Source organism: Spinacia oleracea, chromosome 5 (genome assembly GCF_020520425.1).
Source record: "Spinacia oleracea cultivar Varoflay chromosome 5, BTI_SOV_V1, whole genome shotgun sequence".
NCBI classification, from domain to species: Eukaryota; Viridiplantae; Streptophyta; class Magnoliopsida; order Caryophyllales; family Amaranthaceae; genus Spinacia; species Spinacia oleracea.
In genome coordinates, this window is record NC_079491.1 from 47,432,758 (window position 1) to 47,446,543 (window position 13,786).

The 13,786-nt window shown below is 35.1% G+C and overlaps 1 protein-coding gene across 1 annotated transcript; it reads left to right on the plus strand.

Moving 5' to 3' along the window:
• The first annotated feature begins 4,836 nt into the window (after positions 1-4,836).
• Positions 4,837-13,786, plus strand: LOC110790028 (uncharacterized). The gene is made up of 3 exons (XM_021994770.2): positions 4,837-5,238; positions 5,437-5,542; positions 13,372-13,786. The coding sequence occupies exons 1-3, from the start codon at positions 5,086-5,088 to the stop codon at positions 13,452-13,454; spliced, it is 342 nt and encodes a 113-aa protein (XP_021850462.1). The 5' UTR covers positions 4,837-5,085; the 3' UTR covers positions 13,455-13,786.

Sequence of the window (13,786 nt, forward strand, 5' to 3'; positions counted from 1 at the left end):
CTTCAAAAGTTATATGATCTTGTGTAATCTTAGCCAAACTTAGGCCTTGTTTGGTTAGGAGTTGTTAGTTGTTAGCTGATAGCTGATTTGACTAGCTATTAGCGGTTAGCTGTTTGCATTAGCTGATTTGACTAACTGGTTGCATTAGCTGTTTGTGCAAAAGTGTTTGGTAAATTAGCTGATAGTTGTTAGCTGTTTAATATGTAAAATGACCATTAAGGACATTGGCATACTTTGTTTTTTATTAATATTAGACAAATAGTTTATTGTGTTAATTTTTTTCTCTTAATTTTTTTTTTTTGATAAACAATGACTGAATAAAATAATTTTTGATAAAAATATTTTTAATTAATTTTTTTTAATAATATATATATTTCAAATAGAGAAATATTACTAATGATATTTCAAGCATGATTGCAATATATTTCAATTGCTTCAAAGTACTAATATAAAATTTATTACAACAAAAAACGAATCTAGTAAATAGGGTGAAATGAAAAAGAAAGTGTGAGTAATGTTTTTAGGATAAAAATAATGTAGGGTACCAAGATTGATAGTGGTTGTAATTATAGGCAATAGTAGGACAAAATAGTCATTTTCATCCACTTTCTCAAACCTCTAATTGCAAAAAGCTCATATATTGAGATTTTTCAAAATTAGCTTTTTCACCCCAAAACTCTCTTCCAAACCTCTCCTAACCAAACACTTCTAAATAGCTTTTTCTAAAAGTCAAACCTCTAATTCACCCCCAAAAAGCTCTTTTTCTCTCAAACCTCTCCTAACCAAACACCCCCTTAGTAATTAAAGGCTAACTGTTCGAAGTTTGATCTAAATAATTCATTTACAACGTACGAAGTTATTATTTTTGGATAATGTCACTATTTTACAGGTTTAGACATACGGTATTAAAAAATTTCATTTGGAGATTGGTAAACATTTTCTGGGATCGTTAAGTTTTTTTTATAAGCCTTTGTGTAATCATAAAAATATGTAGTATATATAATTTAAAGAAAAAAAACCAACTATTTTTTGATAATCAGGTAAATTAATTATCAGATAGTCCCCACAAAGATAACGATTTACCAAAAAATCATAGTTAAAGGTGAGAAAAACATTCAATATTAAGTTTGATGTTTTATTGACTAAAATGATCCCATAAATTGGTTTGTCACAATTAAAAATTTTGTTATTTTTGCTCTAGTCAAGAATCAAGCGCGGGTTCTCGCAGTTAGATCGAGTAGATGTTATAGCAGTGTAGTAGTGACCCTTTTAGCAAGAGGGTATCAACACATATGTCTTTTCAAACGAAACTTTTTAATATAATTTTACGGAGTTTGAGAATTCCGAATAAGATTTCTTTAAAGGTGAAATCATCCTTTTAAAAAGTAGATAAAAACACAATATAAGGTCCTAATTCAATAAAGGGTTATTGGCAGAAAAAGCATATTTATTATATTTTTACTAGGAAGTACTCCGTATGTTTTTTTTTTTATGAAAATTATATTTTATAAGTATGTATTTTAATATTGTGGGATCATTTCATGTATTATGAAATAGACATTCGCTGCATATAAAACCTTATCTATATTCCCAAAATCTCATTTATATTATATATTTTCTAGCACAAATGGATGTGCTGATACCCCTTGCCAAACTGGTTACAACGAAGTTTATATAATCATCTTTACACTGCCTCTAGACCTGCGTTCGATCCTTTATGTGTGGATCTTTTCTTTTCTTTGGGAAATTGTTGTTTTATGTTACTATTGTTTATGGTTTCGTTTTAGCATTTAGGGAATCATAATAAACAATATATAATCAGATTGCATATTGCAATATACGGCCATTGTCACTTCTGAAAATCCATTGTCATCTTCATCAACCTTCGGTAAAGGGTCCAACTTTTGCTTCCGTTCAAGCACAAAACAACAATATAGCTAGTTTTCTTCTACACCTTCTTCCAACCATCAATATAGCTAACTTTTGCAACTGAAACTAATTTAGAAAAGGTAGATTAAATTTATTATTTCAATTAAGAATTTTATCAAACACCTTAGATGCATCACAAAGGGAGGTTTATGTAATAAAACATCAAAATATTTTCATTCTTTCACCTCCATAAATAAAATATGAATGCTCAACCAAAAAGGAAAGAACAAAAAATTTCAGGGTGGGTAAAAAAGAATCAAGTGCTTTGCATTTACTTTAGAAATGGAAACCACAAAAAAACCATATGTAGTTCCTCTTTTATTTACGGAGGTGAAAGAATGAAAATTAGAGGTGAAGAAATGTTTGGCGGCAAAATGAAATTGGGTATTATGGCGCAACTGCATCCCGCGGAACGACACAAAATGGCGCAAATTGTTGAAATTTTTTGCCGCCCAATATCTTCTTTTCATAAAGCTTTTTCCTCTCTTTTTTTAGTGGGATTTGTTAGGTGGCATCATTTCATAGGTGGTGTAGTGTATCTCTATCCTTATTCCATATTTTCTCCCAAAGAAAACCATGATCCGTGTGATACATCAAAAACCAATAATAATCCTTCTCTCTCCTAAATTTTAGTCACCTTCGCCAATAGTAGTTATATTGAAACTGTCAACCTCACACTCTCCTTTTTTTTCCTCCCTCTCTTGATCTAGAATAAATAAATGCAAAATGAAATTAATCCCTCTATCTGGTCGATCTCCTATACGGCTTTACCACTCAACATCAATTTTTGTCCATGCTCATTATCAAAAACAACCATTGAGGGCATGTAAGAAACCTTCAACCATGTTAAGCAGCGTCAAGAGTCTATGTGCACCGCTCATCGTCGTCCTTGTTGCCCATAATGAATCAAATCAAGACCCCAAACCCCCCTGAGCCCGACCCGGGATCAAGCTTAGGTGGCAGATCGTCCATTTGCAACTCCGACGTCGGACCATCAGCAACAGTGGTGGAAGCAGCGGTGGCAAGGGAGTTATACACGCCAAACACAAAAGGCCGTGGTTGCGGTAACGACGATAAATCAATAATCAACAACGACGATGAAGGCGATTCCATCTTGCAATGGGTAGAAGAGACGAGCGAAGACGAGATTGTCACAAAAATGGAACGGTGGAAGATGGAGATGCAAAAGCCAATGCACGGCGGAGGGAAAGGTGTACAGGTTGCGGCGGGCGAGGGTGCCCGACACAAGCACAAGAACACACACTTTTCCGTTCTATTTAAAACTACAATGTCTATTATCAATTACTTGCATTATAAACATAAAACCCAATTAGTCACTCGATTCCTTTCTCCTCTGGTCCGGGCTTGCTGCCATTGCGTCCGTCGTATGTGGTTATTTCTGAGATATATCATTGATGCAGGTGATGTTGTTTTTGTTGTGGTTGTCTCCTCTGATTGTGTCTCTTCTCTACACTACTATCCAACATATACATTTAGTTTATGATTTATGGAACTGAAATTAGGGGATGAGTTCTGGAGTATGTATGTATCTAGATTGTTAAATTAGGAATTTATTATAGGTAATATTATTTAACTACTGTAATATGCTTTTTACTATGTTTTTAATAATTTATTATTAAATAGGGTTTTTTTAAAGTAATTTATTAATTATATCATCAATAAATAATTTATCCAAATGAACAAAACTGAACATTTTTTACTTACCTAATTATTAACTTAGTTATAGTCAACGAATAAACAAACAAATTTAATTATAGTCATCCGTTAAACAACCAAAATTAATTCTAGTCAACAAATAAACAAAACTAAATTAAAAACTAATTAAAAAAAATAAGAGAACCAAATTTTATATTTATGGAATGAGATTATCACCCCTATTCCTTTTCTAGGAAGAATTGGAAAAACAATCCCATTCCATGAAATTAGATTGCTTTGTCATTTCCTCTCATGCACGGAATATGGTTGGTAATACTACTTAATTGCCTAGGAGAAATGGGATTTCCAACTATATTCCGTTGTTTTCTGGAAAAAAAATATATTTTTACCTCCCAAGTTACCGCTTCCGCCGCCGCCGACGGGGGCGTTGAAGGAAGGTCGTCGTCCATTTACGTTCTCGGTCAAAATTCCACTATAATCACGATGATGACGACATCGGTGGTGGTGGTGGTGCTAGTGGTTGAGCTCACAGTGTGGAGGGAGTGACAATAATATGAATTGAGGTGGTGGTGGTGGTCCGGCCGATGATGGCGGTGGCTAAGGTGGGAACGACAAAAATAGTGGTTAGAGAAAGTGGGGTAAGTGGAGTAAGTGGGTGGAGGAAGTGGGGGTGAGTGAGGGTGAGGTGGGGTGAGAGGGCAAAAGGGACATTTACTTAAATATAGGTGGGTGTTTTGCATAAAAGCGGGCGACGAATAGTAATCCCCTATTTCAGTACCAACAAGGCAAATAACTTGTATTGATATTTTTTGGCAATATATTGGTATACCAATAACTAATCTTATTACCAATACTAAATTTGTGAGTATCAATACGAGTCAATACGATTCCTTTGTGTCACATGAGGAAGTAAAAATCGCGGTATGTTATGTTTTTTAAAAACATAACAAAATAAAAATTCAATGAAATGGTACATATTTTAATCGAAATGGTACTTTATTTTTAATGAAATTGTACTCTTTTTAACGAAATGGTACATATTTTTATCGAAATGGTATATGTTTTTATCGAAATGATACTCTTTTTAATGAAATGGTACTCCTTTTTAATGAATGATACTCTTTTTTACATAAATGGTGCATGTTTAACGCTCACATTACAGCATGTCGCATCTCCGCCCTCGTGTCGCATGGACGCAAGGCACTCGAGATTGGGAGTTCCTCGGTGATCAAGAACATTTAACATATGGAGTGTGGAAACTGAGGGGGGAAAAGAAGAGGGAGACAGCAGACAGGGAGTGTCGAGTGTGGTTTCTAGTTTCCTTCTTTCCTATATACTCTCCCTCTTCTGCTACTTCACTTTCTGCCAAACCTCAAAACCTACAGTTCAACAATCAACTACTACCAACCACAATCAACAAATAATCATAATTAATTCCACAACTTAATTAATTTTTTCTACAATTTGGGGAAAATTAAAATGAGCGAGGAAGCAAAGAGAACAATGGACGCCGGAAAACCTACCGCCGACGATCGGAAACCATCGTGGGCGGCAGCTGGCAAACGCATCATTATAAAGAGCGCGGACATGGCTGATGACATGCAGAAAGAAGCTATCGACATTGCCATCGCGGTACTTTCTCCTATTTTTTAAATTGCAAATTGCAAATTGCAAATTGTGCTCCACTGCTTCCGATCTTTGTGCTTTGTTCGTGCTCAATTTGTGGAATTTTCTGTTGAATTTTGTTAATTAATTTGAGGTTGAGATTTTGAATTTTGAAATTTGAGGTGTTTTCTGTGGGAATTGATGATTAAGGATTTTGATATATAGGCATTTGAGAAGGTTAATGTCGAGAAAGATGTAGCGGAGGGTATAAAGAAGGAGTTTGATAAGAAGCATGGACCTACTTGGCACTGCATTGTTGGTCGCAATTTCGGTAAAGTTATAGTATTTATTTGCTGTGTGTTTTCATCGTATGATTGCAAGGTTTTCAAAATGATTTTCAAGGGTTTATGCTTGGATTGTGATTGTTGGAAACCCGGTTTTGGGTTTCAGGTTTTCTTGTTGTAGATGAGAAATATACTGTATTCATTCTCACTTGCCTTTGTGCTGACAACTAGATTTAATTTTGTTTCTTTTCTATAATGTGATAAATGTTCGGCTTACATCTACCTTTTGGAGGTTAGTTTTGAATGATATGCTCTGTTGCCTTATCTGTTGAGTGAGTTGAGGATTTTTTGTCCATAATAGAAGGCCAACTTGTATATGCATATCTCTAAAAATGGCACATTTTGATCTTGATCAAGAGTTGTCTGAACAGAATAGAACTTCGATAGTGTTTGCCTAATTCACTTACAAAAGCTATGTTGTTATTGTTTACTCTCGGAACTACCCTGCTACCTGGAACCACACAAAACTACCGGTCTTGCTTAGGAAAAGTGCAGCCTTGTTACATTGTTCCAAAGAAGGCTGTGATTGTGTTTTCTTTGCTAGTACATTTTGAGTCTGCATCATCTTGGTATTCAGGTTGAAGGGTATCAGTTACCACGCCCTTTTTACTGTTATCCATTGTACAACCATGTGAACTGATCCGAGTCCTTGTAGGTTTATGCTTCTTGTTATACTTGTCCGTTTGAAGATCAAGCTATTCTCTATAGGTCTCTAATAGGAATGTAGAAACTGCCCAAAACAGCTTTCTGAAGTTTAAGAATCTGAATAATGAAAGACAATAATAAGACTTAAAGCAAAACCCTGACTCGAACCTGCAAGTTAGGGATTTACTAATAATAAATAACAAAGATCGAAACATGCAATTTTGAAGGATGCAATCACTGATGATTTCTGGTTAAGGATCATGGGCATAATGGGTTAATCTAATGATCCAAGCTTCAACCAATGCCGAATGGATACTTTTTAATGGAAGAGAGAAGTAAATGCAATGTATAATTCAATATACTTCATAGAAGAAACCATGATTTTCCGTCTTACTACACGCGGGCTCTCCCGTATGGGATCTCTAATATTTTATCTTTGTCAAGGTGTCCTATTTGATATCCACATAGTCATATAGACCAAAAACACTCTTTTTTAGACTAATTTGTTGTTGACACAGTTATGAGGATTTGTTGGATGTGATGTGGTAACTATGCAAGCTTTAAAAATTTGCATGCCTCAAATGACTGAGGAGAGGAATAAGAGAAAAGAGAAACTTTGCATCCATTATGCTAGTTTGGACCTAATGGTTTAGTTAGGGTTAAATGCAAAGACACTCAACCTCTCTTTTTAGTGCAATCTTCTTACAGTTAAAGGGTTTAATAAATATGGTACCATTTTCTGGGACTTGAAAACCATGGATCACTTACAAAAGTGGGTGTGATGTAGGGTGTTGGGATTTTTTATTCATTTTGTATTGGAGTGTCCAAAGATCAGAAGGTACGCTAGAATAAAAAGTCAAAAGGATTCAACCAAGTACTAGGATGTAGGAATACAAATGAGCTATAAACATCATAGTCATTTCAAAATTGTGCTACTTGGTTCTCATCATACGCGGGGGAAGAGGGGGAAAATGCAAGATAACTTGGATACATTTCTATCCCATCCTGAGTAGCATTTTAATTGAAGAAGTCCCTCTTTAGGTTCATCATCATGCGTTGCAATTTGATGTTTTTGTCATATGATTGTTTATTGAAAACTTTGTGAGCTATTTTTCTTAGATTTTATCCGTTGATATTAACATTGGGTTATCCAGAAGATACCAAGGGATGTCACTCCATCAGTTTACGATTAAGGTAAAAATTGTCGTACCCTTAGACTCCGTTATATTCGACTTATTTTGTCTGAAATTGTATTATCTGAACTTATCTTATTTTATCTAAACTTATTTTATCCGAAAAAAAACTTTTTTTTTTATCTTAAATAAGCTTAATTGTGTGTGAAAATGTATGAAAAAACTTATTTTTTCTGAACTATCTTAACTTTAGAACTTAGAACTTATATTGTCCGAAATAAGACAAAAAAAGTCGAAAAAAGTCGAACAGAACAAAGCCTTAATCCATGACGTATAGCGCTTTCTGCTAGAAAGAAGAAGGTAAATATTGCTGAAATGGAGACTCCAATTATATACTTGCGTCAATAAAGAGACTCAAAAGAACTTGAACATCCATTGGTATTTACCCCCTTCATTCACCTCCAAATTAGCAAAGAAACCGCTTAGAGCATGTTTATCAAACTCCAAAAGTTCGGCTTTCAACCTAATAATTTTTTTTTTTCTCTCTCTCCCACTTCAAGAAAGCTGACAAAGAGCAGCTGAGCAAACTCGAGAACACCAGACCCAACACCAATAACATCTAACAACATTTATCAAACACCAAAAATATCATCAAACAAGGTGGCACTTGTCATTATTCTAATGCACTTCATAATTTTACATACTTTTGGTCCCCCATATGCCACCATCTCTAAAATGTCATTTTGCAATTAAAAAAAATTAGCAATATTATTTGGTCCCCCCCATATGCCACATGTCAAGCCCTCCATGCATGCAATTGGTTTTTCATTTGGTGTACATGAACACCAATTCTTGAATGGTTTTACTATCTCTCTTCCTTTCTCTCTCTACTTATTTTATTATTTTTTATTCAATTCTCTCTCTTGACACCAATGGTTGGTGTTTAATAAAGATGCTCTTAGAGTTGAAGACACGTACTTCAGTGATCCAAGCCTTCACCATCCTTCCTTTCCACAAGATTAGCATATCTTACGCTTCGTAAATGAAGTCTAAACCAAAGGAGAAGTTAGTTGCTAAAGAGAGAAAAAACAAAGAACAAAAATGGATGTAATTAACTTGATCTCGTATATGTATAACCTGCACCGGCCAAGGTATTTATTATTTAAGATTTATTTTTCTAAAAACTCGTAGGGATCTTTCCTTTGATCCCTCCCCTTGCCGAATGAAGATTTTTGGCTCCTAATAGCCTTTTAGAGGAAGGATGGGGACCATCGGGCATAATAGAAAGCAATCAATCTTGGGCAGAAACATTTTATTGAACTTTCTTCAGAATTTGATTTTTGGAACTGCTAGGTTCATAGGTACTCCCTCCCTTTCATATTAGTGGTTACAATTTGACTTTTAACACTATTCTCTAATTTCAATTAGACTATCATTTGTGACTTAGGGGTAAGAAAAAATATAGTCGTGGGGGATTTTGTTTGATTTGTCTTGATATGTACTTTCTGAAAATCGTTTTTTATAATTTTTACGAATACAAAATTAAGATATTAATGTTCAAACATTTACATTGACTAGCGTGACCCCAACCATCATCTTCATTGGCCCAAAACTGGTGGGACCCCCAAGTTTCAACCCAAACGGATATCGTTTGGCCCACCAATTGGCCTATGCGATGGTGAGAGAGACGACCCGTGACATAGAGCTGAGCTTGATGAATTTGAAATCAAGCCGATCTGAGCTTACCCAAGCTCGGGCTCGGCTCGGAGGTTTAGCACCTCACCTACGCCCTTAGTTTTCTTCAATCCATCTGTCAAGGAAGTCTATACACATCTAGGAATCAAAAGCCAAAAGTTCCCTTGGAAATAGTGAGAATTCGATGAATTAAATATAACAAATCAGCTCCTCTCTGAATAACCACCAGGTCCACCACTTATTCATCTTGTTTACAGAATGTTTATGAGTCTTCCTATCAGCTTCAAACTATCGTAACCACTCTTCAACATAAAGGTCCTTCTGATTAGAGGTACACTCTGTCCTTTTCACTGTAGTCTTAGAGAGGCTTAATATTAAAGTATATCTGGTTGTCAATTATTCCCATATAATTAATAGATGAGGGTGGCAGTTCTAATAATAACCATAGATCCTTGGCTGGGGCTAGCTAGTTTTTGGAATGGTGGGAGCTAGGGACTTAGAGGATGATGAGAAATGGTGGGAAACAATTGGAGCAGGATCTCAGGTTTCAATAACTCCTACTGATATCTGAAGATTTGCAGGCTAATGAAATGTTTCAGGAAGAGTAGGAGGCTCCCTTTACATAAAACTATCAAGGAACCACTAAAGAGATCCATGATTTTCTGAGCAGTGAACAACATCGGGTGCTAGGGATGATATGTTGCCATCTCTAATGGAGTGGTTTGATTACCCTTGGTAATTTGTAAGAGGCAGGAGATTGCAGATTTGCAGCGACTACCTCGTCAAAAGATCACAAATTCTTATTTACAAGTGTACAATAAATATTATACACCAAAGTAAAAGTTAACTCAAAATGCTTAAAGTTACCTTTATATATGTAGAAATTATCTATTTTTAAGTGATAAATTTTTTCACTTTTATAAACATTATTTTTTCAAAATCATTAATAATGTATAAAATTAATCATTTAAGTACTTAACCCATTAAAATGTTTATCTATCAACTTTTTATTTGTTATAATATAAAAGTTATTGAAAACATATTAAAAGTAACACAAAACTAGTTAAAAGTTATAAAAACTGGGAGAAAGTTATCTTGGTGTACAATAAATTTATTGTACACCTTGTGCATGTAAGACCTTTTGTCAAAAGATAGAACTCCTTTTTTCCCCCTCCCTTCAAAACGGAATTATCAAACCTGTGTCCCAAATATATTTTATGAAAATAAAGTTCAAAATAGAAAAGAAAGTTTGATTTTAATAATCCAACATTTGGGCGGTAAGCTTAAAACCCTACCTTTTAATTAACTAAGATTAATACCACCTTTTTTGGGTGAATTCAGCAGTCCTTAATCGGGAATGACCTCTTTAGCAGGTAAGATGTATGACGTGCCAAATTTCTATTGGTCCTAAAATGAAATTTTTATCTTTTTCTTCTCCATCACAGCCCCGTCAGCCACACCGTCATCCACGAGAGAGATGTTTATCATCCATCTTATCCTCTCTCCAAAAAAAATCTCACAAGTCGACTACCATTGCTTCGTCACGGTCGTCCAATTCCAATTCTTTTTTTTCTTTTTCTTTTCTAATTTCAAATTTCAAATAAATTTCATTACTTTCACTCTCAAATTTCCACATGTCAGTGAAAGACCGAGCAACTAAGGCGGTGGCAACGCTTTAATGGAGCACCATCAACAGACAACTGCAGAACAACCACCATTTCGTTAGCGGTGAAGAAAGTGTACGCCAAGGCACATCAAAGTCTGACTATCAAACTGTTGAGTGGCATTTTCGGCATACTAAACCCTCAATTATTGGCAGCATCACCGCCCCCTCCTCCATATCTTCTCCTCACTCTCTATCCTTCCACCGCCATCGTGCACACAAGGCTATGTACCCCCACCGACACCTTTAGGGAAGCGTCTTAAGACCATGACGTATTGGGCTATGCCCGGAAGATTTCTCTAAAGAAGAACTAGAAGTGCCTGAGAGCAACAATGGCAGCTTCTACTCTTGTTGATTTCTTTACTCTAATTCTTAAAATCTACTACTTTTTCATCAGCAGCAGCAGGAAAAGCTAAATTCGGACAAGGAATGGATTTTTGTTTTTCCTTTTTAGTTAATTGTAGGAATTATGTGTATTTCCTCTTTGTGTCGGAGGAAGTTTAGGAAGAAGAAATAATTAGAAAGGTTAAGCGGAAGAAACAACCACTATGAAGGAAATATATACAAGTAAAAAAGCTTCTTAAATTGATGTGAATGATGAATTCAATTACAATCTAAATGATTACATTGCATATTATACTCTGCCTTTACTATTTGCAATTCCTTCTTTTTCTCTTCTTCTTCCTCTTAACTTTTCTAATTATTTCTTCTTCCTAAACTTCCTCCCACACAAAGAGGAAATACACATTATTCCTACAAATTGAAAGGTTGGATTATTAGAATCAATTTTTCCAAATTGGAAACGGTAAAAGTTAATATCCAATGTATGGGGGCTGTGGTCTTGGGAGAGGCTTCTGCAACAAGGAATGGATTTATGTTCTTCCTTTTTAGTTTGTTGCTGTAACTCCTGTAAGGATCATTCACTCGCATGTTATCAATATTTTTTTGTGGTGCATCCAACTGCGAAGGCAAGACTCACACTTTTACAAAGTTCATTGATTTATTTTTCTTACCTAATTAATATGTTTATTGGTCTGTGTCTAGCAGTCCAAGATGTTGTCAGTTACATCAATCTGCACTTTATGTTCAATTGAATTGTTTAGTGTGTTCAGTGCTTCACTGTCCTAAATTAACTACGGTTTAGTATTTTCTATTAATCATATGGGTTAACTTTCCATCATTGAATCAGAAATTTCCCTTCCTTTTGTGTGTAGAGGGACAGTTAGGGGTTGAGGATACTAATTTTAGCAAATTACTTTCACGGGTATGGAGGAAGAAACAGCAGCAATAGAGATTATGATACTGTGGTATAGTATGTTCACTCATTTCAGGATAGATGTTGGAGTCTAGAGGCTGGCTTAATATGGTGGTATTTGATATAGAGTTTGTTGGCTTCTTTGTATTCTGCAGGTGATGTAGGAATCTAACGTATCAGTTTGACTCCTGTATACCATTATTTAATCAAGTCTGGTCCTTTACTCCATGCCAATATTTCTTCAACCCAAATTTGGGTCATCATAACTGGTCAGGCATGGACAGGCCCTACTTGTTTTTTAGCTCTTCTGAAATCATTTATTGGGTTGGAGTCAAATTAGAAGTTCTTTTGGTAACATTCTTAAATATTTATAGCGGGAGCTATAAAATGGACCTTTATAACTAGGTTGAAAACGTTTCCATATTTTAATTGGACAGTAGTTCGGCGTTGAGCACTCTGCTTATTTTCTGATCATCTTCTTCAGACGCCACAAATAATTTGGCTGTAGTGCTGCTTTACTAGAATGTGATGTCTGGCTCCTTATTTTCTTGCTGTTAATGCCATCTCTAGTTTTCTTTTCTTTCTAAAGGGTGGTTATACAGACATGCAAGGTGTATATATCTTTCTTTTTATGCATTCTTGCATAAAGATTATGAAAACGGAAACTTCAAGTTACAGTTAAATTGTTGTCTCTGGAAACACAAGTTTCTGATGTGCCTCTCCAGTTTCTTGACAGAATTGTGGCACAACACACATTTTACGCTCATTAAGAGAACCAAGTGAAATGCTGAGGGACACTGAGAAGCAGTTTGTTACAGTTTTTCTTGAGGCCTTAACTCATATTTCCTCGTTTCCAAATTAGTTGACACATTCCTTTCGGAAAATTTCTTTTTAGTTGACACGTTTCTGTTTTGGGTAAGTTTTGTATGATGAAATGTCAATTTTGCCCTCACATTTTCTCAAACACATCTTCTCTCTCCTCCCTTCTCTTTAACGTACCCAATTCCCAAAACCCCCACCACAACCTCTTTTATCTCACCTCTTGAACAATTAGATTTAGAAATTATATACTCTGTTCATAGAGCTATAAATTTTCAAATTAATTTTAAAAAGTCGGACAAAAAAAACGTTATGACAATTTTGATTATATATATACCCTTAGTAAATGGATAGCTATTATATTATAGTTATAAGAGTTGTGTGACTTGTGTCGTAAGAAAACATAAAAAGGAATTGATAAGGATGAACTTGGGATTATAAGATATTCTTCTGCTGGCATTCGTCGATGATGATAACAAGAATTGACCGTGTGCATGGGGAAATGAACCAGCCAGAGGATATCTATATTTTTGGGAAGTTTTGCTGCAACATGTGTCATGTTTGTCTATGAGATTTGTAACATTTATGTTCTGCCTTATGAAACAGGTTCATATGTGACTCATGAGACCAACCACTTCATCTACTTCTATCTGGATCAAAAAGCTGTATTACTATTCAAATCTGGTTGATTGATGATGTGAAAGAATTTGTTTGAGGCTGATGGTTATTAGATGAAGATCTGTGACACCATGATGCTATGATATATATGGTGACAAGCTCGTTTATGATGTATGTATACTATATTGGAACCCTAGCATGAAGTTGTCTTAGGAAAACATCCTTATGCTTGTATATTACTCCCTGAATCATGCCTATGCTTATTGTCGACTAGGATTTGAATAGTGGACTAGTATTTGATTGTTAGTTATTTTTCATTGGGTTCATTCAGGTGAATGCTTAGTTGTGTTGGAGAAATCTCCTTTCTGATGATTGCTTTATTGTGCGTTACTTTGATGGCTGA